At 52.4% G+C, this 24,467-nt stretch overlaps 1 protein-coding gene across 3 annotated transcripts in view; it reads left to right on the top strand.

The window, feature by feature from the left end:
* The first annotated feature begins 3,863 nt into the window (after window positions 1-3,863).
* Window positions 3,864-24,467, top strand: part of Mpp3 (MAGUK p55 scaffold protein 3) — a 30,665-nt gene continuing 10,061 nt past the window's right edge. The window contains exons 1-15 of one of the 3 annotated variants that reach the window (XM_006970622.4): window positions 3,864-3,967; window positions 5,006-5,130; window positions 5,374-5,492; window positions 5,714-5,791; window positions 6,975-7,055; window positions 7,287-7,424; window positions 9,499-9,580; window positions 10,830-10,915; window positions 12,829-12,903; window positions 16,047-16,243; window positions 19,485-19,549; window positions 21,079-21,099; window positions 21,611-21,652; window positions 22,650-22,814; window positions 22,899-22,979. In XM_006970622.4, coding sequence (XP_006970684.1) covers window positions 5,106-5,130; window positions 5,374-5,492; window positions 5,714-5,791; window positions 6,975-7,055; window positions 7,287-7,424; window positions 9,499-9,580; window positions 10,830-10,915; window positions 12,829-12,903; window positions 16,047-16,243; window positions 19,485-19,549; window positions 21,079-21,099; window positions 21,611-21,652; window positions 22,650-22,814; window positions 22,899-22,979 — 1,255 coding nt within the window. In that variant the 5' untranslated portion in view covers window positions 3,864-3,967; window positions 5,006-5,105. Of the gene's footprint in view, window positions 4,241-5,005; window positions 5,131-5,373; window positions 5,493-5,713; window positions 5,792-6,974; window positions 7,056-7,286; window positions 7,425-9,498; window positions 9,581-10,829; window positions 10,916-12,828; window positions 12,904-16,046; window positions 16,244-19,484; window positions 19,550-21,078; window positions 21,100-21,610; window positions 21,653-22,649; window positions 22,815-22,898; window positions 22,980-24,467 lie in introns of all 3 variants that reach the window. The other 2 variants (XM_076543408.1, XM_015995682.3) reach the window with 2 other exon arrangements.

The raw sequence follows: 24,467 nt of genomic DNA, 5'->3' as shown, positions 1-24,467 counted from the left end.
CCAAGTGCTGGAATTACAGGGACATGCCACCCAGCCTGTTCTGGGGAAATTCTTTGGGTGTATTTGTGGGACATTATCTTTATTGAGTTAACTGTGGAAACTATGCCCACTGTGGATCACTGCCTGGGATCCTGGACTGTATAAACCAAGAAAAGGAATGTACCAGCGGCATGCACTCACCACCATTTGCCTCATAACTTCAGATGCATGTGACCCTGTTGCCTTGAATTCCCCACCACGATGTCCTGTACCCCCGAATGTGAGCCTGAAAAGACACTTACGCTGCTCGTGTCAGAATATTTTGTCATAGCAACAGTAGTATAAACTTGGACACCATTGTACACACATACACCACAATTTACCCATTGACCCATTGGCAGGCATGAGTACAATTAGTGCCCTTAAGACGATATTCGGGGAGTAGCACCCCAGTCCTCCTGGCTCCTTCCATGTGAGAACACAGTGTCCGTTCCTTTCTGTCCTTGCTTATTTGTTGGGTGAGGGACACTTACACATGGTGCCATAGTCATGATCCTGTTTGTGCTTTCACCTTGGACTTTCCAGCCTCTAAGCAATCAGTTTCTACTCTTTATTATAGCCAGCCTGTGGCAGTTTGTTATGGCAGCAGGAAATGACAGGTTTTAGTTTGCATTTTCATGATGACAAGTTATATTGGGTGAACATTTTCTCTTCTGGCAATATGTTATTTGTGTATCCTCTTTAGTGAAATGTATGCTTGTGTCTTTTGTCCAATTTTTTTTTTTTTGGCTTCTTGTCTTTTTATTATTGAATGGCAAGAGTTCTTTATTTTGGTTACAAGTCCTTCATCAGATAATTTTTCTTCCCAGCTTGTGGCTTTACTGTGGTGTGTGTGTGTGTGTGCTCATGTGTGTGTGTGTGTGTGTGCATGCCTGTGAGTGTGAATATGTGTACGAGTGTGGGTGGCAGAAGTCAACCTCAGTGCTGTTCTTCAGAAGCTGTCCACCTTGTTCCCTTTCTGCAGCGACCTGGGACTCACCAATTAGGATAGGCTGTCTGGCCAGTGAGATCAGGAACCCGGGCATGTCTGCCTTCCCCAGCTTTGGGGCTACAAGCACGTGCCACCACGCCCAGCTTTCCCATGTGGTTGCTAGGGCTCATACACAAATTCTCAGGCTTTCAAAGCATGTGCTTCACTGACTGGGCTGTCCCCCAGCATCACAACGCACCTCCCACCTCACCCCCCAACCCCACCTCACTGTGTCTGTGTTTCGAGACAGGGTTTCTCTATGCAGACCTAGATGTCCCGGAACTCTCTCTGTAGACCAGGCTGGCCTCAGACTCAGAGATCCAAGGCATGCACTTGGGGTTGTAGTCTTAAACCTCCTGTTTCAGCCTCCTGAGTGCTGGTTTACAGGCCTGAACTACAAGGTCTGACCACAAATATTGAACAAGAACTGCGACAACCATGTCTGTACATTCTCTTTCTCTCTGTCTTTCCTCTTTCTCCTCCTCCTCTTCCTTCTGGTGGCACTCAGACAAATTTAGGGCTGGCTCACACTAGGCAAATGCTTTCCTACTGAGCCACACCTCCACCCTCCCTCCCTCATTCCCTCCCTCCCTTCCCTCAGCCCTCTCTCTCTCTTTTTTTTCCCTCCTCCCTCTCTCTGACTATTTGGACACAAAATTTTGAAATTTTGCTGTGTAGCCCAAGCTGGCCTCTAACTTGGAGCAATCCTCCTGCCTCAGCCTCCAGGTGTTGATATTACAGGCGTGAGTCGCTATGGCCGCCTTCACTCTCTTAATATCTTAATCATTGGTCTTGGGTTTTGGGAGAGACTTAATTTTAATTATGTGGATGTGTCTGTGTCTGTGTGGGGGTACAAACACAGGAGTGAGGGTACCTGCTGAGGCCAGAGGCCTCAGAACCCCTTGGAGCTATAGTTACAGGCTGTGGTGAGTGGTCTGACATGGCGCAGGGAACTGAACTCGGGTCCTCTGCGAGAGTAGCAGGCGATCTTAATCACTGAGCCATCTCTGGCCCCACAGTTGAGCTTTTTATGCCATCCATTTATGCAGCTGTTTTTTTAAAATCTTTTCTGAGAAATCCGTGCCTACACCCATATTTAAATATATTGTTTCCTTCCAAGGGTTGTATCAATTTACTTACATTTATGGTATCACTTAAAAGTTTACTTTTGCCGGGCGGTGGTGGCGCACGCCTTTAATCCCAGCACTCGGGAGGCAGAGGCAGGCGGATCTCTGTGAGTTCGAGGCCAGCCTGGTCTACCAAGTGAGTTCCAGGAAAGGCGCAAAGCTATACAAAGAAACCCTGTCTCGAAAAAAACCAAAAAAAAAAAAAAAAAAAAAAGTTTACTTTTGTGCCAGGCAGTGGTGGTGCACGCCTTTAACCCCAGCACTTGGGAGGCAGAGCCAGGTGGCTCTCTGTGAGTTCAATGCCAGCCTGGTCTAGAAAGTGAGTTCCAAGACAGGCTCCAAAGCTACACAGAGAAACCCTGTCTCGAAAAAAACAATAAAAATAAATTTATTTTTGTGTATGGTGTGAGGTAGTGTGTGGTTCTATACACACACACACACACACACACACACACACACACTGCACAAAACCATTGTTTGAACACCTTTTATTGGTGCTCTAATAAAGAAAACATCAGTTGGCTTCTGATAATTTAAAAAAATTAATCACCACCAGTAAAAACATTTCTGTGGTCAGGTGTGGTGGTGCATGCCTCTAATCCCAGCCTTCGGAAGGCAGGTGGATCTCTGTGAATTCCAGGCCTGCCAGGACAACATAGTGAGATCCCGTCTCAAAACCAAAAATAAACACAAACAAACAAACAAACAAAAACGTTTCCTAGTTTTTCTCTAAATATGTGCTGCAGCCTATCCATATCACATCACTGGGGGCCTTCAGAATGCAGGGTAAATCCCCCTCCGCCCTACAAGCCTCAGGTGGCTCAGAGACACGACCATCTGAGAAACACTGATGCTTGAGGGATGAGGGAAAACGTCTTAGAGACATTTGCTGCCCCTCATAGCCTGCCTGTGCATTGCAAGCTGCAAGGGGCTGTCTACCTCTCCGGGACATGTGTGTCTTAACCCTTGCAGTGGGCGCTGTGATGTTCTTCGCTGCTGTTTGTGGGGAGGAGACACACCCACCAGGCCACTCCTCAACCTCTAAGATCCCCAGCCACCTGCTCACTCAACGGTACCTTCCTACTGGTTCCTGAACACACACCTTTCAATTCCTGAGCCTCAGTTTCCTCAACTGAAGCGAGGAAATAATGTTGGTGTCTATATTTGGGGCTAATACCATGTATCCCAGGAGTATGTGGGGGCAGAGAGCACAATGGAAGACGGCTGTTTCAGCGCTCATTCCCTTGGTGGAGCCCCTGGACACAGTCTTTTTTTCTTTCAGCCCCACCCCCTCCCACCCAGGCAGAATCCAGCCGCCTTCTTCCCAGCCGTACTTCTCCTCCCTCGCTCCTCCCCGTCCCCCGGGCAGCGTGCACCGATAAATCTTTCGCAGCACGCAGCATTGTTGCAGCGGGTTGGCCTGGCTGCCGCGGGGTGCCCACCCCCCACTCCTCACCCCCCTCACCACCACCCGCCCCCGTTCGGCTTGCTAATGTCCCAGTGCAGCCTCTCCGCCTCGATCGGCTTTGAAGTCTCAGCCCCTGGCACAGTCCCTGGCACTTGCAGGGCGCTCAATCAATGTTTGCAAAATCGGATTCTCGGCGGAGCAGGTGTCCACCGGGAGCAGGCTGTGCGCGGGGCGGGGGCTGCTAGGGGGCCGCGGGGCCGCGCTCCGCCCCTCCGGGCCCGCGCCGCGCCTCCGCCCGCGCGCGCTGCCCCGACCCCGCGCGCCGCGGCAGGGAGGGGCCGGTGGAGGCGGAGCCAGCGGCGGCCCAGGCTGGCGGCTCCCGCGCGGCTCCGGGTCACCGATCCTAGATCCCGGCGCGGCGAGGTAAGAAGCGGCGCGCGGCACACAAGGCACCCGTGCACGGCGAGAGGGGGCCCGGGGACCCGCCCCTCGAGTGTGCGACAGCCTCGCGGTCCACCCTCCCCAGCGGGGGCTCAGTTCCCGGCCCGCGGTCCCCTTCGCCGCTCGGCGTTCGCGCATCCAGTGCGTCCGGCTTCTTCCCGCGCCTCTCCGCATCCTCTGACACCGCCACCCAGTCTCCCCCCCCCCTCCCCGCTCCCGCGGGGGTTTCTTCTCCCAAGGCTAGAGGCGCATGAGGTTTGTCCCCCAGATTCTTTCCGAAAGCTTCTGGAGTCGGGGGAGGGGGTCCGGGGGCCGCAGCTGGAGGCTGCCAAGGGGTGAGCCCGGCGTGGGGGCGGGGGCCAGGGGCCGGGTACCATTCTTCTGGCTTTGGATGTGACTAGTGTGCTCCGCGCAGCGTGCTGGCTCCACGTCTGCCGAATGAATGAATCATGAGTCCTTGTCCCTCTCTGAAGGAGGACTTTTTTGAGGTCCACGTGCTGCAGAGCACCTGGGGAGGGGGCCTCTTGAGATAGGGTACTTGCTTCCGGTATAGCAGAAACTCGACGCTCACTTCATCTCCTCTCTGCCTTGAGCATGGAGGCTCCCTTTCGATTGGGGGCTGGAGGTCGGTTGGGGAATGGGAGTTCTTGTAGGCCTTAACCAGGTCCTTAGTGAAGCGTTGTTGCGGCAGGGAACTTGAGCAAACACTCTTGAAGGTAGCAACAGAGAGGGCAGAGCTGTGGGCGAGAGCACCCTGCACAAGGCAGGGACTCTTGGCACGGCCAAGGTCAGTCTGGAAGAAGGGCTCTGAGTACCTGTTCTGGCTCAAAAGTTACTTAGGGCCCCCCAGCCTCTGTTTCTTCATCCGTAAAGTGGGGAGCATTGGTGTTTATCTTCAAGGTTTTATGCATAGTCAGAAAATATAATAATGTTTGGCATATTGGGAGTACCCAACAAATCTTGCTCTCTGCCCACCCAACTCCCTGAAAAAAGTGACCGATTTCTTCTCTCCTTGCATAGGTCATAAGCAGATCCGGGTGATGTGCGTTCATTGCTGAGGGACTCCTTTCCCACCCCACAAACTGCAGGGACAGCTGGGGACCTGTCCACAGGCACAGGCATGCCCGTGCTGTCCGAAGACTCGGGTGAGTGTCCTCCACCTGGGCTGCACCTGCCAGGCCTCCCAGGATTGGGGGGGAAACAAGACAAAACAAAACACAAAAAAAACAGGACCAGTGCGGTGGTGCTGGCTCTGGAAGCTGCTGCTTGCCCACCCTGCAGACCTAAGCCTGCAGGGAGAATGCTGTCGGTCTGGGATGCCCGAGAGAGTTCTCAAGGACAGGAAATCCCACTGTTTCTGGACCTTGTTTGTCTGGCCTCTTTCTCAGGTTTGCATGAGACCCTGGCACTTCTGACCTCTCAGCTCAGGCCTGACTCTAACCACAGGGAAGAGATGGGCTTCTTGAGGGACGTCTTCAGTGAGAAGAGCCTCAGCTATTTGATGAAGGTGAAAGCCCGCTCGGCCTCCCTCCCCATCCCCGAGGGAGGCTCTTCCCTGTGTCATCCCAGCCACTTCCCTGTCCCGTGAAGGCTTTTAACTCACTAGGCAGGGCTCTCCATATACCCTGCTGTGGAGGGGACCCATCTTGTGGCCCTAGGTGTCACCACAATCCTGGGTGTGGCGTGTGGTGTTCAAGGCAAAGCAGCAGAAATCATGTATCTTTGCAGATCCACGAGAAACTCCGCTATTATGAGAGGCAGAGCCCGACCCCAGTCCTGCACAGTGCCATGGCGCTCGCTGAGGATGTAAGTCCCAGATTTTTATGTTTTGATTCAAGGTGGAGCATCACTCCAGTCCCAGAGAATGCTCTTCCTCACCTTGTAACCACTGCTTAGCTGGGGACATCAGAGGCTGGGAGCCTGAGGATGAAGAGGGAGGGGTTGCTTCCCCCCCCCCTTTTCCTCCTTTATCCTGTGTGTGTGCGTGCGCTAGGTGCTGGGGATCAAGCCCAGAGCTTTGTACAAGCTGGGCAAGCGTTGTACGGCTGAGCTATAGCTCGAATACTCCCTGAGCCTTCTGGCATCAAGGAGGGCCCTAGCCTGGGCCAGGAGACGATTCCTGCTGACTCTGTGATCTGGAGCAAACCTGTTCGCTCCGCTGTGAAGTGAGAGCCTTGGATCCTGTCCGTAGCTCCCCACCTGTTCCTGGTGATATTAGTAGGTCAGATAGTGCCTTGTGTCTGGGCTTTGGGAGGCTGCCATGAAGTCTTGAATTCAAGGGACTTACGGTGTGTCCCTGCTGACCAGCTCTGGCATCTTGACTCCTCAGCGACCTGAGTTCTTGTGGTTTTCGGTTTAGCTATCTGGGTTGTTGACGCAGACTGACTCCTGTAGAGGTCACCTAATACCCATCTAGTTAGCCGGGCTGTTTCCCAGAGATTCTCAGACTGGAAGATGGCCCTGTGGCGGATGGTGTGGTCTGTGACAGACGCACCTGCTCCTCTACAGTGTGACCATTTGGAGTGGGTCACATCCCCAGGCTCCGCATTGCCAGCTTTGCCGCTAGCTGTGTGGCCTACACAAGTCACCCACCCTCTCAGCCCCAGTGCCCTTGGCCATGGCATAGCCTAGTGTCAAGAGTACAGACTGTCCTTGGCAAGATTTGTCATCTCTCTGGGCCTCAAGACTCTCATCCTGAAATAGCAGAATTAAAGTGCTCACGGCATCTGGTTTGTTGAGAAGACCCATATAAAGCGACAATGCCCAGTAGGTTTACCCTACTGCTCATGTGTGAGTGCTTCTGGTCCCTGGTTTGATGTCCCCCAGATCCTCCACCAGTCCTGGGGCGGCAGGTCTGACATGTTTCTGGGTGATGCAGCCATTCCTGAGAGGATCCTTGTGTCTGAGGCCCAGGGAAGAGGGCTTTCCCCTGGGGATTCCAGCAGGCTCCCGCAGGGGCGCCCCAGCCTCCTGTCTCCTCCTCTTACAGGTGATGGAGGAGCTGCAGGCCGCCTCCGTGCACGGTGACGAGAGGGAGCTGCTGCAGCTGCTGTCCACCCCCCACCTCAGGGTAGTCACGCTGCAGTCCCTGCCCACCCACGCAGCCGGGTCTCCTGGGACGGGGGTGGAGGGAGCGCTGGGTCCTGAGATGGAGAGGAGGAGGCTTCTGTGTGAAGGATCCTAAGTGATGCCCTGAGGAGGGGGGCAGATGCTCTGAGCCCCTTTCTACCCCTGCCCAGCCAAGGACCCCCTAACCCCGTGAGGGCATAGTGCCAGCCCCCTTTCCCTGGCTTTCTGGCAGGCTGTGCTCATGGTACACGACACAGTTGCCCAGAAGAACTTTGATCCTGTTCTGCCCCCTCTGCCCGATAACATCGACGAGGATTTTGAGGAGGAGTCGGTGAAGATTGTTCGCTTGGTAAAGAATAAAGAGCCCCTGGTATGTACAGGCCTCTCCCCCTGCCCCATGTTCCTCTGCCTCTTGCCCCCAGCCTGGAAAGCCAGGAGGGCACCTTCCCGAATTCACGGTGAATGACAGCCACTTTGCCAGGATGACTCTTCTCTGTAGTACCTTTGTGTGCAGGGCGCTCCTTTGCCTGAGTGGATGCAGCGCCTCTTGATTGTGGCTAAGCCGTTTTGTGCAGTCCACAACCTGCATGGCTGTGTAGGGTGACAGTGGTCACCATGCTGAGAAACAGAGGTCAACAGACTCAGTCCAAGGGCCGAATGTAGCCTACAGCTTAATTTTGTTGTTGTTTTTTAAAAGCAAGGTCATGCTTGTTCATGTGTCACGAGAAGTTGAGTAATGACAGCCGAGACCTGAGCCTCCCCTCAAAGCCTCAGTTACGTACATTCCATCCTCCATAGACAGAGTTTGCTGACTCGGCTCTGAATACCAAGGTAGTATGAGCGCAGCCATACTCTCCTGGAAGCTGACAGATGATGTTGTTTTAGCCCCCCCCCTCCCTTTGACTGAGCAAAGAGGAGTTTGTTTATCAGATGGAAGGAAGTGATAGGTGCCCGGAGAGCTTAGGTGGCATTCTCTGGTTCCAGTTTCCCCAAGCTGACCTGTGATGGGTGGGCCATGTCTCCCAACAGATGAAGAGGTCTCCATTGCCTCTGCTTCCTCGGACCCGTGCCCTGGAGCTGGCACACATCCCGGGATCCCTCCTGTGCACTCACAGAGCTGGGGGTGGAGGTGGTTCAGAGAGGAACATGGGATGGGCAGTGATGGGGGACAGTGGGCCTCGGGAGGTGTAGTGGACGGCCGCTGTCATCAGCAGAATTCATTTTCTGTGCTTCTTGTGACGACACAGATGCAGGAATAACAAACGTGCAATGTTCGAGTGGATAGTCAGTAACAAAAGATGGACATTTATTGGACCCTTACTGTTTACAGATCACATGCGTTTCCTTAGGGGACCCTTGTGACAACCCTTGAGTTAAATGCTCTCCCTCATCCTAGAGGCTGCAGACTCGGAGAACACAGGGGCTTCCTTGCTGAGGCCACATGATTTCTAGTCAGTGGCCAAGCTGGTTGTCTGGGCTCGGCTCCCCCGCCCTGCTCCCCCATCACTGTGCTGACATGGGCCTACTTACCTGGTACAGGAAATTGGGAGCTCATTAGTGCCTTTTTTTAATCCCAGAAACCATCTCTATGTGTTTCACAGGCCAAATCCTGGTCCTGATGCTCTGGCGGGGGCATAATTGGTTCCTGTTGGCAACAACAGAAGGCCCAGGAACACTGGGGTTGGCTCGAGGCAGGTTGAGAATTTGCTAGCACATACTGTCCTCGCTATTAAATGTCTTTGGGAGTGACGAGGGCTGTGTTGAGACAGAGGAAACACTGGGGTTGGCACCATCAAAAGCTCCCCTTTTCTGTGAGGGTGGCTTTGAAGATTCTTAGCTTCTCTGATACCTAGTCCTTCGTGTCTTATTTATTTATGTAACGTTTTAAATTGCATTTATTTGTTTTGTGCATGTGTGTGTGTATGTGTGTGGGGCCACAGCACCAGTATAGACTTCAGAGGACAACTTGTAGGAATTGCTTCTCTTTCTGCTCCGTGGGCCCTGGCGATTGAAGTCGGGCATGGTGGGAGATACCTGTACCAGCCGAGCCATCCCACTGGCTCTGTTTAATTACTCTTCTTTTTGAGACAGAGTCTCAGATAGCTCAGGCTGGCTTCAAGCTCATTGTGTAGCTGAGGATGACCTTGAACTCTTAATTCTCCATTCTGCACCTCCTGAGTGCTTGGATCGCAGGCATGTGCCACCACACCCAACTCCAGAGGCCCAGCCCCTTGTGCAGAGTGGAGCATGGTGCTTTGTAAGCTGCAGAGTGTGGAGTTTTCCTCATTCTTTCTGCCTGGTCTCATGGTGTTCTCGGTGCTGGGAAGGTCCCCACTGACCCACCTTCCCAAGGCGGCGGAGGGGTGCGGGGAGGGGGATGATGAAGGAAGCGGTGTCGGGGAGGCTGCCTCGCTGGAGCCTGTCCGTTCTTGTCCCTCACTCAGGGTGCCACTATCCGAAGAGATGAGCACTCAGGGGCCGTCGTGGTGGCCAGGATCATGCGAGGGGGTGCGGCAGATCGGAGCGGTGAGTGGAGCCCGTGGAGTGACGAGATGCTAGCCTGGCTGAGATGGTGGCTCTCTGTCTCCACCTCTGGGGTAACCTCTGTGGGGTTTGCTTCTCCCTGGGGATTGTGGATGGAATTCTCAAGGTCCCAAGGTCAGTAGGAATTTAACTGAAGCCTAATAGGCTTGGAGTTCTCCTGGGTGATCAGGAAACGGCTCAGGCATTTGGTGTAGGCAGAGATTATAACACTTAAGCTTGGGGATGGGCTTAGGTGGGGATTCCTAGCTGGAGCGGGGATGATCCTGGCCACCTCCAGGAGCCCCATCACCTTGTGAAACTGCTGTGGACAGGAATGTGTTCATGACCCAGATTACTTTGGGTGGAAAACAGGTTGACAGCCATCAGTGCGTGGGAAATCTGGTAGGCAGGCCTCTCTGTGTAGGGGGTTGTTACCTTCCAGGTCTGCAAAACTGACTGGAGAATCCTAGGCCTTACTTCCGAACACAGGCCCCTGAGCATATTGGTAACATATAGGCTCTGATTCAGAAATCTGCACTCCTAACAGTGGCTGCTGCTGGCCCAGTGCCCACTCAGAGCGACAAAGAGAGGCCAAATCATGTCAGGACGATTGTCACTGAAGTAGTGGATACGTGCTGCGTGTGGTGGCACTTGTGCCTGTAGTCTCAGCTGCTTGGGTCCCATCTGCAGCACTGCATAAAACCGGGCATGGTGGTGCACACCTGTAATCCCAGCACTCAGTAGGTGGAGGAAGGAGAATCAGAAGTTCAAGGTCATTCTCTGCTACAGAGTGAGTTTGAGGTCAGCTTAGATCACCTGAGTCTCTGGATGGATGGATGGATGGATGGATACATAGATACATAGATAGATACACAGATAAATAGATACATAGATAGATACACAGATAAATAGATACAAAAATAGATAGATAGATAGATGGATACATAGAAACATAGATACACAGATAAATAGATACAAAGATAGATAGATACATTAATAGATAGATAGATAGATAGATAGATACATACATACATACATAGTAGGTAGATAGAAACATCGATGGTAGATAGACACATGGGTAGATACATAGGTAAATAGACGGTTTGACTTTGATGCTGAGGATGTTCCACTCACCCCCATCTTTAGACCTGAATCTGTCCTGCAGTGGCTTCCCTGGTGTCCAAAGGCACGAAGCCCAGCATCAGGGCCACCATTTTAGTGCTGAGCTAACTTCCATCCCTGTGTCTCCTAGGTCTGGTCCACGTTGGTGATGAGCTCCGAGAGGTGAACGGGATCGCCGTCCTGCACAAGCGTCCAGACGAGATCAGCCAGATTCTGGTCTGTGTGGCTGGCATACCTGTAGGGAGGGAGGTCTTCAGAGACCCAGCGTGGGGGCTTCCCAGAGCCAGGGCAGACCCTGCCTCTGCTTCCCTGTTTGTGTGAGGATGGGGCAGACCAAATGGTTTGCAGCTCACCTGCCTCTCTCGGCTCTTCTCTTCAGCGTGGCCTTCCTCTTCACCCCAGCTCCTTTGTCTGAGAACCTTCCAAGTCGCTTGTTTATCCTAGTCCAGTTGACTTTCAGCCTCCTTTGTGCTAACATAGGGACATAGAGGGTGTAGTTGACTGTTTTACTCTTTTGGGGGGCCTGCCACCCAGCTCCCAGATAAATCACACAGAGTCTAATTCTTTCTTAAAAATGCCTGGCCTTAGCTTGGCTTGTTACTAGTTAGCTTTTCTTAACTTATTCTACTTTTTGCCTCTGGGCTCTTATCTGTCTCTGTTTCTGTATATCTTTTCTTTCCTTCTTATTCTGTGTCTGCCTGTGTGGCTGGATGGCTGGCCCCTTCTTTTCTTGCTCCTTGATCCTCTCTTCCCAGATTTCTCCTCCTATTTATTCTCTCTGCCTTCCAGCCCCACCTATCCTTTCTCCTGCCTTGCTATTGGCCGTTCAGCTTTTCATTAGACCAATCAGGTGTTTTAGACAAGCAAAGTAACACAGCTTCACAGTTAAACAAATGTAACATAAAAGAATGCAACACATCTTTGCATCATTAAACAAATGTCCCACAGCATAAACAAATGTAACGCATCTTACATAATATTCTACAACAAGAGGGTTTTTCAACTTGTGCCTGGTTATTATTAGCATGGAAGAAGTGTGTGAGGTACTTTATAACAGTGAGCAGATTTGGGGGATGGAACCAATGTCGTAGTCTGTTCTGGGGCAGATGAGGCAAAATGGAGATTGTGGAGAGCGCCTCCGCAGCTGAGACAGGTTCATTCTTGGGTATCCTTCACTGACTTTGCTAACTTCTGATACAAATAAGGTCAGCGCTAAAGAGACAAGGCTGTCCTTCAGCCCCCCCCCCCCCCGTGTTTGGGGTGGGGGATGACACAGATGTAGCTGGCCCTTTGGTGTTTATGTGTGAGCATCATCGGCTCCTGGTGTGGACACCAAACTCCCCATGCTTACAGTGAACTTCTGTGTCCTCGGGGGTCATCCTGTTCTTCCTGGGTCTTGACACTGAGGTGCAGGTCTCTGGAGGGAAGGGAACCTCATAGGAAGGTGGGAGTGGCCTAAGATAGAGCTCAGGGACCAAGGACTTCCAGAAGTACTAATTAGACAGGACCCAGGATAATTTGACTGAAGTGAGTTATTAAAATAACCCAAGAGAGGCTGGAGAGATGGCTTAGCAGTTAAGAGCACTTGCTACTCTTCCAGAGGACCCAGGTTCAATTCTAGCACCCACATGGTGGCTGACAATCATCTCTAACTCCAGTACCAGGGGATCTGATGCCCTCTTCTGGCCTCCAGACCATGCCAGACCTTCTAGGCACCAGACATGCAGTTTGTACATAGACATACATGCAGACAAAACACTCATATACATAAAGAATAAAATTTAAACTAGCCCAAGGAACATCAAGAAGGGGAGGTCTTGGGACCCCTGAGGTCTGGAGCTTTGGGAAGCTGGAATTCAATGCATGCCTTGTCTTGAGTTCTAATGAAAACCTCCAGTCTCTCTGTCCCACGAACAGGCACTGTATTTATTTCCTTACTTGTTCTGGCCCTGGCAGTCAATGTCAACTGTGCTAGGCAAGTGCTTGATTCTTAATAGCAGATTCCACCAGGGCAGGGAGGTGGAAGCTGTCAGTTTGCCTTTCATTCTGAACACCCACCTAGGAAGTGAGACGGACTCACTGAGCATCCGGTCACGAAAGTTGTGGGCCTCTCTTCCCCCTCCCTTCAGGCCCAGTCCCAGGGATCCATCACCCTCAAGATCATCCCTGCCACCCAGGAGGAAGACCGCTTCAAAGAGAGCAAGGTATGGGGAGGCGGGCTCCCGGGGCTTGCTTACTGGGGCAGGGTGGGCGTTCTGAACCTTGCCAGGCGTTGGACGCAGTCATCTGAACAGCTTGTGCATCTGGCCCCAGTAACCTCTCTCCAGCCGAGGACTTGAATAGTCCTGAGTGACTCGCTGTACCCTGCCGTTTGGAAACGGGATTTTGCGTGGTGCGCTAACAAAAGACAAGCTTACTGTAATGGAAGGAGAAAATCGGGGCCATGGAGAGAAGGTGCTTAGGAACTGGATTCTGGACCAGTGAAGTAGCTGCCATTAGCTTGGTCGTCCGCTGGGCCTAGCTGTGGTCCTGACCTCTCTGCTGGGTTTCTCTGCTGGACTCCCTGACAGAGGGGTTTGGCTGTAGAAGAGGAGGCTGTTGAACAAGTGGTTCACTGCTGTGCGCCAGGTGCTTCTGGAAGGCTCTGTAGCGTGAGAGACATCTCAGAAGGCATTTCGGGTTGGGTGCGGGGCTTGGAGGGAGGTAAAGATGGTTAGAATTGCAGCGAGAAGGGTCAGATCAAGGCATCTATTAGACAAGGGCCTAGAGGCCCGTGGCAGGGAGCGCGTTTTGGGGGGAATCTGGGAGAAAGTGCCGTGTGCTAGGGCTCGAGGGTCAGGTCAGAGGGGCGTTGCCGGGGATGTGGGTTCAGCGAAGGGCTCCCCACAACTCTTGCCTGGTTTAGGTGATCCTGTAAGCTGACCCTGGCTTAAGGGTTCGGAAGCAAACAGCTTATTGGATGGGAAGTGACCCCAGGCTTCATGGGTAGGGAGGTAAGGGGAAGAGCAGGCAGTCTGCTGGAGAGCATGCTACCCAGAAGTCACCACCCGCTGAGGGTGCCTGAAGCTTAATCCTGAAGGGCTTTGGGGATCAGAACATGCCTGTCATCGCTCTTCCCAGCCAAGAGCTGGAGAGATGTGTACATAACTCCTACCAGGCACTGGGGCTTTGTTCTTTGTAGTCCCTGACCGCTCGATTAGAGACAGCAAACTCTGCAGCCACAGGAAGTAAGTCCTCAGGCACAGGGGTGCAGGTGCACCCTGAAGTCAGCCAGCAGGCACTAAATGGTACAAGCTTGGGGATGGGAGAGCAGCCCAGAGCCCGAGAGACAGCCCCATCGTGCTAAGAAGGCCTGTTTATGGGGTGTGTGGGGCGAAGGCGTCACGGCACGCTCATGGAAATCAGAGGAGAACTTGCAGGGGTCAGGTGGCTCCTTTTGCAATGTGGGTTTGGGGACGGAACTCAGGTTGTCAGAGTTGGCAGCAAGTGCCTTTACCCGCCCAGCCATCCCGCCTGCCTTGGTGAAAGGTCAAGGCCATTGCAACCCCAAGGGCGTTTCAAGAAGCTGTCTGGGCAGCCCAAATTCTCTAATGTGGAACCCCGACAGGGTCGAGACACACAGGCTGAGAAGTACTGCCCTGGAGGACAGGGGAGTGGGTGGAGGCCAGAGGCAGGGAGGCACAGAATGAGGCTGTTTAGAAGTCCAGGTGGGAGATTATTGAGAATGGCAAAGGATATCGAAGAGGGTATCGATTTGACGTTATAATGAATTTGAAGTTATTTGATGTAAGGCAGAAAGGGGAACAAAATGAGTTTTCCTCGGGGGTGGAAGGAAGCGGGCCAGCCCCAGCCCTGCCACCCTGTGCTGAATGCATGAATGCATGAAAGAAGACGCAGGACAACCTCCGGCTCAGCAGAGATGCCAGTGCTTATTGATGGAGGACAGGTGATTGGGAACAGTGTCTTCACTGACCTCTTGTCTTGCAGCCAGTGAAGGAACAACCAACTTTCCCATGGCTGTTTCTTCCTAGCATCCTTGGGTTCAATCCAAGAGCATAAATGATCTTGACCCCTGTGTGGGACCATAGCATCCTGTGTGGATGATACAGGGAAAGAACGTGGTACCCTGCCCATTAGCCCTGTCCCCTTAAATCTCTGTGACCCACTGATCCCCCAGACAGCCACTCACCGCACTGGAGTGTCTGTATTTGGGTGAGGGTGTCTTTCCTTACCTCAGAAGGTTCTTACTGCTGTCCACTGGAACCTTTTGTTTTTGGCACATGAGGAATCTCACTCAGGTGCGTCTGAAGATGACCCTTGACCTCTTTCTTTTCCATGTGCCACTGTAATAATGGGGCCTACGTAGTCTAGAGCTAGAGTACTTGAATTGACAGCATTGTGAGACAAGCGGACCAAGAGGTGGGAGGCAATTCTGTGTCCTATCCCACCTTCCTCAGAGGGGGGACTTGGTCAAGTCCATGGCAGACGAGGCACGGTGGGCCTGTTGAAACTGTGGGTGCCAGTTACAAACTTGGGAAGTGAGGATGAAGTCGATCCACCATGTAGGTTTTGCTGATGTTTGGGCTCCTTCCTCCCAGGACCCCCAGGGTCCTCACTTGCACAGATGGCGACAGACTTCATCAGGAGCAGTTGTAGTAAAAGTTACAATGGTTACAAATGTGCATGTGTTTGCTTTTTGTCTCCAGGGTGAGTTGTTACTTCGTGTGGCTGAGGCTCTAAGGATGGCGGGTCAGGGAAACATCCTGGTTGGAAAGAGAAAGCCAGAAGTTGGATTATTTGTCTATACATTTTCTTTTTGCATTTTCATTTTAATTAAATAAGGCTGTGTGTGTGTGTGTGTGTGTGTGTGTGTGTGTGTGTGTGTGTGTGTGTGTGCGTGCGTGCGCGCGCGCGCACCACAGTGCACACGTGGAGGCCAGAGGACAACTTTTTTTGTGGGGTTACTTTTCTCCAATGGAGGAAACTGGGGGATGGATCCCAGGTTGTCAAGCTTGCGTGTGAAGCGCCTTTACCCACTGGCCCCCGTTTTCTGACTCTGTTTTGTTTTGGTGTTGGTGTTGCTGGGATGGAAGCCGAGTCTCAGAGATGCTAGACCAGCACGCTGGACCTCTGAGCCGTTTCCCAGCTCCTCGTTTCCCAATTACCTACTGGTTTCTCGACTCACGTATCTCAAATGGATGAAGAACACAAGGAAACAAATGCAGGGTGTTTCTAACCAGCTTTCTGCTCCCGGGGCCAGTTGTATTTTCTGACTGAATAACCACCGTCACTATGTGGCCTGTGCCCTTATCTAGAAGGGCCCCTCACAGCAGCCCTTGCCATACAGGTGTTCATGCGTGCCCTCTTCCACTATGACCCTCGGGAGGACCGTGCCATCCCCTGCCAGGAGGCAGGCCTGCCCTTCCAGCGGAGGCAGGTCCTGGAGGTGGTGAGCCAGGACGACCCCACCTGGTGGCAGGCCAAGAGAGTGGGAGACACGAACCTTCGAGCTGGCCTCATCCCCTCCAAGCAGTTCCAGGAGAGGTAGGTTTGAGATTCTGCCGTGGTGTGGCTGGTGGTCTATGTACACGGACCCACCAACCCCCTACCCCCGTCTCTGTCACTTCAGTTGTGGGGGAGCTCACTGTGGGAAATAGCAGTTGCTTTTGTGTCTGTTCTGGCCCCATAGCCAGTGGAGATGGCCATTTGAGATTTAAGTAAATATATGGACACTTTCTTTTCTTTTTCACTATTGGGAGTCAAATCCAGGACCTGGCTTTACCCCTGAGCTCTAGTCCCGGCCTTTTGTTTCACTTTTCTGTTTTGAGACAGAGCCTCATTAAGTTGCTCAGGCTGGCCTTGAACTCATTCTTTAGCCCAGGATAGCCTTGGCTTGCAATCCTTCTGCTTCAGCCTCCCTACAGGCCTCATATCAGGACCAGCTAGACATTTGAGCTGAGTTAATGTATACAATTGCCCCTTAGTATACTTTGGGATTGCTTCTAGAACCTTCTGGATACCAAAATCAATAGGTGCTTAAGGGCCTTGCATAGAATGGTGTTGCATTTGCATATGACCCTCCACCCCCCATATCCTCTTGGTTCCTCATTCTTCTCTGGATGATTTTGGATGTCATAGTTGTAGTGGCTTGAATAAGAACAGTTCCCGTAGGCTCTTGTGTTCGAATGCTTGGTCCCCAGTTGGTGGAACCCTCTGGGAAGGATTAGAAGATGAGGCCTTGTTGGAGGAGGTGTGTCACTGGGGTGGGCTGTGAGGTTTCCAAAGGCCATACCATGCCCGGTGGGTTTTCTCTGCCTTGTGCTTGTGGGTTGAGATGGGCGCCCTCAGCACTGTTCCGGCACCATGCCTGCCTGCCTGCTGCCATGCTCCCCACCGGGATGGTCATGGACTCTAACTCTCTGGAGCTGTGAGCCCCAAATTAAACTCTTTCTTCTATAAGTCACCTTGGCCATAGCATCTTATCACAGTGATAAAGGAAGACAGCTGTTCAGGGTGAGTGCCGTACGACAGTTTGGCATGCTGTGTTGTGTGGGGACAATGAGAAGAGATAAGTTCACAGCCAGGAGAGGCACAGGCGTGTTCTCCCCCCCCCCACAGTATTTTCAAGCTGCATTTGGTCGATTCTGCAGATGTGAAGCTCAAGGACACAGGACCAAAGATTCCTTATAATGTGAACTAACAGAAAGTGGATTGATAAACTTTCAGAAGGGGGCTTGGAAGAAAAAATTTGCCCAGAGTCCTGCTGTGTCTGTTTCCCGCCTGTGCTTGTGTGTGTGTGTGTGTGTGTGTGTGTGTGTGTGTGTGTGTGTGTTGTACACAGAATTTCCTCTTTTTAAACTTGAGATTTTGACATTAGCATTTCCCATGTTTACATATTCCTCATATATATAATCTTAATGGTTATGTGATATTTCATTAGAAATGTGTACTTGATCTGGAGCTGTATTTATTAGGATTGGTTTGGTTTGTGCTGTATGTCTTTTAAAAATGCTTTCATGTGTATGTGTGTGCCTGGATGTATGTTATACGCACCGTGTGCATACAGTGCCTGGGGATGTGGACATCAGAAGAGGGCATTGGATCTCCTATAGAACTGGAGTTACAGGCTGTTGTGATCTGCCATGTGGGTGATGGGAATCAAACCTAGGACCTCTCTTAACCACTGAGCCATCTCTCCAGCCCCTTTGCCATTTTTATTAATTTATCATTGTTGCTATTGTTGTTTGGAGACTGGGTCTTGCTGTGTGGTACAGGCTGACCTTGAACTCAGGGCAGGACTGTCTCAGCCTCTTGAGTGCTGGGATTACAGCTGTAAGCCTGCATACCTGGCACTTGTGTTAGGCATCTTACCTGAAGGAGCTCACAGTGCAGAGGACAAAACAGGCCTTCTTCCAGCAAACGCTTTATGTAAAGGTGACTGGTGTGAGGGACGTTTTCTTTGTGATCTCGTGCCAGGAGCATGCACTCTTGTCTGGGCCTTCAGGGAAGGCTTCACAGAGGAAGAGTCATGCCTGAGTACTGTGTGACTTCCCTGTGGACTTCCCTGTGGCTGCCCCCTAATGTGGGCTGCAGTTTTTCTCTGTTAAAGGTTGCTATAGTGATCATGCACACAGAAGGGATTGCAGACAGAAGGGTTTGTAGGTCTCACTGTCTTAGAGGTGGGAGAGAGCGCCTACCTCTGTTTTATTATTTTTATTTATTCTTTGCATGTGTGTATGCGTGCACCCGTGCACTTGTGCGTGCATATGTGGAGGCCGGGGGTAGTATCCAGTGTCTTCCTCAATTGCTTTTTTTCCCCAAAGATTTATTTATTTATTATATAGACAGTGTGTTGCTTCTGCTTGCATATATCCCTTCAGGCCAGAAGAGGGCGCCAGATCTCATTACAGAAGGTTGTGAGCCACCATGTGGTTGGTGGGAATTGAACTCAGGACCTCTGGAAGAACAACCAGTGCTCTTAACCTCTGAGCCATCTCTCCAGTCCTCCACGTTTACGTTTTTTGAGACAGGGTCTTGAACCTGTCGCACTGATTTGGCTAGTCTTGATGGCCGGTGAGCCTTAGCGATCCCCCGTCTCTGCCTCCCCAGAGCTGGTGTTACAGGTGTGCATCACAGCATCCAGGAGTTGTTTTGTTTCTTTAAATGGTAGGTGCTGAGGATCAAACTCGGTTCCTCATGCTTGCGTGGTTGGCACTTTACCAACTTTCTCCCCTAACTCTTGCCTCCATTTGAAATGTGGAATCTAGATGACGAAAGAGCCCTGGGGTGATGGGGGCACCAGGGAGGCCTGTCTGACAACCATATTGGATACTGCTGGGGAAGGTCACGCCCTGCAATAGTGTATGTGGGGGATGTCAGATCAGTGTCACTTCGGACCCATAACCTTCCTGAGGCTTCTGCCCATTTCCATTTTTCCTCAGAGATGGGGAGGCAGGATAGGGGTAGAGGCAGGAAGCTCCCTGCCTCAGGAGTCAGCCATGGTAGTCTAACCAACAATGGTGACTGGGGGCACCAGCCAGCATGTCCTTGGGAAGGACAAGGCTTTTTCAGGCTTGGAGACTCAGTTTTTTTCCTCGTTATAAACTAGTCAGCTCTGTGAAAGTGCCCGCTCCTCTACCCAGGACTCACTGTAAAGCAGGAGGCCCTTGGCATGCCCAGGTGTGCCCAGGTGTGGGATTCAGACTTTGGTTTCCCCAAGCTTCTAGAAGGCTCTCTTCAGCTAGTTCTCTGGTCCAGCTGATGATGTCCACTTGTGTCTCTGCAGGCGGCTGAGCTATCGGAGAACAACTGGCACCCTGCCAAGCCCCCAGAGCGTCAAAAAGCCCCCCTGTGAGTAGACTAACGGAGATGGGGCGTGGGAGGGGCTGAAGAAGCTGGCACTGGGTTAGAGGGAGGGGCATCAGAGGCCGTGTCTGAGCCTGCAGGCCTCCAGAGGAAGGAGAAGGTGGGAAGAAGTCTGGAGAGGGAGGGCCCTGTCCTAGAGAGGAACTTCTACATTGGAGTCCCCGGGTACCACGGGGAGCATGCTAACACTGTTCCAAGCTGGTATGCAAGCCTCTGTGGGTGTCTCTGTTTGGAAGAGAGTGCCAAGCTCGCTTTAGCTTCCCAAGGAACACTTTGATCTTGAACATTAAAATTTGCCGATGGAATGGGAATCAGAGTGTCAATGCATGGCCTTAGGCACCCTAGGGAAGCTATGAATGTACCCCAGTTGTAAAACCGCTTAAACGATTATGATGGTTTGTGACTTTTTTTATATGTAATTCAATCGTGTGGTCTCAAGTGTGAACTTTTAGATAATATTTTGTCTCAACATCACTCCAATGCATGCGCTCTCCCCCAAACCCTGGGCCATGGATTGGACAACGCTGTGTGGTCCAGGACAGTGTGGCCCAGAGAAGCCGAGAGGTTGGACACCCTTGCGAAGTGTCCTTGCACCTCTGTGACAGCATTGGGAAGTTCGAACAGAAAATGCTCGTTAGACTGGAATTTGAGATCGACATAAATTGTGCTCTCCAGTGCGCCCCGTCGAAGCATGTTAAGAACTTCTCTGTGGCCGAGACAGCTCTAGCTTTTTGGTCGGCATTTATTGGATAGTCTTCTCTGTGCCCCTTGCCCTGAACACAGACTTGCCTACCGCCTTGCATGAATTTTTTTTTTTAAAGAATTACTGTTCCGGTAGTGCCGGGACCAGTCCCAGGACCTCACACACACCAGGCAGGTGCTCCACTGCTGAGCCTTTCCCTCTCCTCTGGTCACAGAAGCCCTGTGAAGTGGGTGGGAGAGCAACCTCACTCCCCACATGGAACCACGGAGGCTCATAAGGTTTCCTGTTGGGCTTTAGAGGTCTTTCGGGCAGGTCTCAGATTAGAGTCCCGCACAGAGAAGGGCCCTCCCCAAATCTACCCTCTGTTGCTGGTAGCGTCTAACTGAGTGAGAGGCCTGTTCGGGTACCTGCATTTTCCTAGCAGGTCTTAAACTCCAGAAAAGGGGGGAGGGGACAGGTCCTTACCCCACTGTGGGACCTCAGAAGGTGTCACTCCATCAGCCATTGCCAACGGTCACGTTTCCAGGCAGGTGAGGAGGCTGCTGAGGAGATCAGCCAGAAGGCCACTTCTACTGGCCACCCCCCAGCTTTCTCTGGCTGCTAATGAGCCACACACAAGAGGACTCATGGGCAGGGCTGGGGCCGGGGCTTAATAACGCACCACCGCTCAGATCACGGGCCTGTTGGAGCAGGGACGCGGGACAGATGGAGATCTCCTCAGGCTGCCGAGGCTGTAGCTGCCTCTCGGCCGCAGGGGCTTCCTGGCTCCCTGCACTAACGCTGTCCCATCTGTCTTTTATGCAAACTGCAGATGATCAGCCTTGTGACAAAGGTAGGCCTGGGGTCTGTCCCCGCGCACACGCGTGAGGCCCTTGGCTGTGGAGCCTCTGGGGCCGAAGGGGCTGGTTCTCCTCCCTGCACCTGGGTGCCTGTGCCCGGATGTGTGGGGTGGGAATGGGCTTCACAGCCTTAGGACCCCTCTCCTCCCCACGTGTCGGGCCTTAAAGGATGATGCTGTGACCCCAGTGCTAGGTAAGAGTCAGGAGACAGGAAGGCAGGGCCATGGGGGGTGAGGCCTCCCATCTTATTATTCCTGTGTCCCATCTGGAACTCACAAAGACTGGGAGGGGGCTTCCGGGCTGGAAAGGTTATTAGAGCCTATTATGCATGGAAAACAGAGCAACGCAGAAGAGCTGGTCCCAGGGCCACCGAGAGATAGACTTCTCTAGAGCTTCCCCAGATCACCATCCCAGAGGGCTCTGCCTGGCTACCTAGGGGCTGGGTCCCTGTGGGCTTGAGGATGCGTCCAGCGTGACTCACCCCTCTGTCTGTTTGGTTTCCAGAGACCTGTGACTGTGAAGGGTACCTCAAAGGGCACTATGTGGGTGAGTAGCAGGCTCTCCCCTGGCATCCCTCCAAGCCCATGCACAGGCCTAGGCTCCAGAGCCTGAGATCCAAGCCCCGGGAACATGTCTAAGGGCTGCTGAAGCTGGGGGCCTGCATCTCATTGCCAAAAGTCACCCCTCAGAAGGCGGTGCCCACTCAGGCCCAGGTCCTGCCCCCTGCGGGGCTGGAGAGAGACACCGAGCCCCGGGTTGACCCTGATACTGTCTTCCTCGTGGTAATTGGAGTGTATCAGTGTGAACCGCACCTCCACACACAGCCATGGGATTTTTGTTTACTCAGTGGGTCCCCTTCAAAGGTCACAGAAAACAGGCAGATGTTTCCCAGGGTTTATTGAGATGTGATTTCAAACTCACAGAATTAGACAGAGAACTCCTGGGCGCTCCACACCAGACCTGGGGATTTTTTTTTAACTCTCCAGTGTCTTTCTCATTTCCTTTTCTGCTGCCTGTCACATGAGAGTTAATGTACACATCCTGTCCCTTTACCCCTCAGCACCTCAGTCTGTGTTTCCCAAGGACAAGGACATCCTGTAACAAGACTTAAGGATAGCGATCAAACCTTGGACACTTCCTCTGCACACAATTCTATTGTCTTATGTGCAGTTATTAAAATGTCACCCACTGTCCCAATAATGTCCTTCACTTCCCCCGGTCTGGGATCCAATCTAGATCCATCCACTGCCTTTGTACATCCGAGTTCCCATTTTACAGATAAGGAAATTGAGGCTCAGAGAGATGAAGAGACTTATTAACTAAGGCCAGTCACGTGTCAAGGAAAAGAGTGACCTCCAGCCCCAGTCTCTGGGTGTGGGGCCCACCCTTTCTTCATATCAGCATGCTTCCTGCGCTGACCCTCCAGGACAGGAGGCTGGGCAGCCAGGCACCCAGCCCTACCTCCATGCCTGGCTCCTGGAGAAGGCCTTTACTGGGGGAATCCTAGAACCAACGTCACCTTGTCCTCTTGCCCCTCCCCCAGCTGGTCTTCGGAGAAGCTTCCGGTTAGGCTGCAGGGAGAGGCCGGGTGGCTTACCGGAGGCAAAGGTGCCCACAGGAGCAGAGTCTCAGGAGCTGCTGACCTACGAGGAGGTGGCCAGGTACCAACAGCAGCCTGGGGAGCGGCCCCGCCTGGTGGTCCTGATTGGTAGGTGACATCCTGAGTGTCTAGTTAGGCTGGTGGTGGGGAAGGAGTTCCTTAGGGACTGAGTCAACCTCCCCTTTGTTCCAGGATCTCTGGGAGCCCAACTCCATGAGCTGAAGCAAAGGGTGGTGGCCGAGGATCCCCAGCACTTTGGTGTCGCTGTTCCACGTAAGAGGGCTGGAGTGTGTGTGTGTGTGTGTGTGTGTGTGTGTGCGCGCGCGCGCGCGCGCGCGTGCATCAAGCGCAAGCACATCAAGCGCAAGCACATGCTCGACCACCAGGTGTTTTCCAGGGACTGGATTCTTCATGCTCATCTTGACCTTTTTGGTGCTTTGGGTGTGAGAATCCACTGAGACCCTCTGAGACCGCTGGAGCACCTCCTGCCTTGTGTCTGGCTAGGAGGGAGGGAAGTGAGCCCAGAGCACACTGGTTATGAAACCACAGAGCTGGTGAGGTGGGAGATACTGCCAAGTACTCCGCTGAGTGGGGAGGTATTGCCGTGGCTAGAGGCTAGCTTGGCTAGGTGGCTGGGCACACTCCTGGGTATTGTCAGTGGTTCTAATCCCCAAGGCAGTGACTGCCAAGACTCAGTAAGTATGGGTCCTGGTTCTAGAGGAGGAGAGGAGAATGAGAGCCAGGTACTAAGCCCTTACATGTGGAAACTTGGCTGACCCCTACCCGTACTCCAGAGGAGAGGTACTATAATACCACACTGAGGAGCCCAGGCTGATGATCTTAGGTCATTCCTAAGTGGATGGCAACATGGCCACTTACCATGCTCCCCATGTTCTGTCTCTCTCCCTATACGCCTTTCCTTATTCTTTAGCCCTCTGGCCCTGAAGGGATGCAGTGGGGATGTCTGGTGGCCACGGAGAGGGAATGTTGTGGAGCAGGAATGATCTTTTCCAGAATGTTCTGGAGAAGGGCAGCTACAGAGACTTTCCTAGACAGCATTGCTCTTCCTGGTCGCCAGGCCAACAACCCAGCCCGTGGCGGTCAGGATCATCTTCTAGAGCATTGTCGGAAGTGGAAGAGACTTAGGGGAGGTGGTGGGGTTGTGGAGGCCACACTGGAAGCGCAGTTCGGAGGGCTTTTGGAGGTCCCAGCTTTTAGGTCTCAGGTGAGTGAAGCAGGATGTCAGGAGTTTTACACACACACACACACACACACACACACACACACACACACACACACGTAGCAGGAAACTTAAAAGTTCTTATTAATAAAATCAAACCCGGAGCCAGGTATTGGGGTCAATGCTGGTTGATCAGAGAGACAGAACAAACCACAGCTATCTCACCTTGCCAATTCCTCAGCTGGTCCTGTTTCCTCAGACTGGAAGCTTCTGTGTCCTCATCCCAATGGCTCTCAGCTGAACTGCTCCTGGAAAGCCTGAAGCTTAACCAGCCACATGCTTAACCAGCCAAAATCTTAACCAGCCAAAAGCCTCTAGTTTCTGGTCCTCACGCCTTATATATCTTTCTACTTTCTACCACCACACCCTGGGATTAAAGGCTGGCTTTCTGGGATTAAAGGTGTGTGTCACCATGCTTGGCTATTTCCAATGTGGCCTTGAACTCACAGAGATCCAGAGGGATTTCTATCTCTGGAATGCTAGGATTAAAGGCGTGTGCTATCACTGACTAACTAGTGGCT

This window comes from Peromyscus maniculatus, chromosome 8 (genome assembly GCF_049852395.1).
Source record: "Peromyscus maniculatus bairdii isolate BWxNUB_F1_BW_parent chromosome 8, HU_Pman_BW_mat_3.1, whole genome shotgun sequence".
Lineage (NCBI taxonomy): Eukaryota > Metazoa > Chordata > Mammalia > Rodentia > Cricetidae > Peromyscus > Peromyscus maniculatus.
Note: the sequence above shows the minus strand (reverse complement) of the source record. Positions and strands in the feature narration are given on the sequence as shown.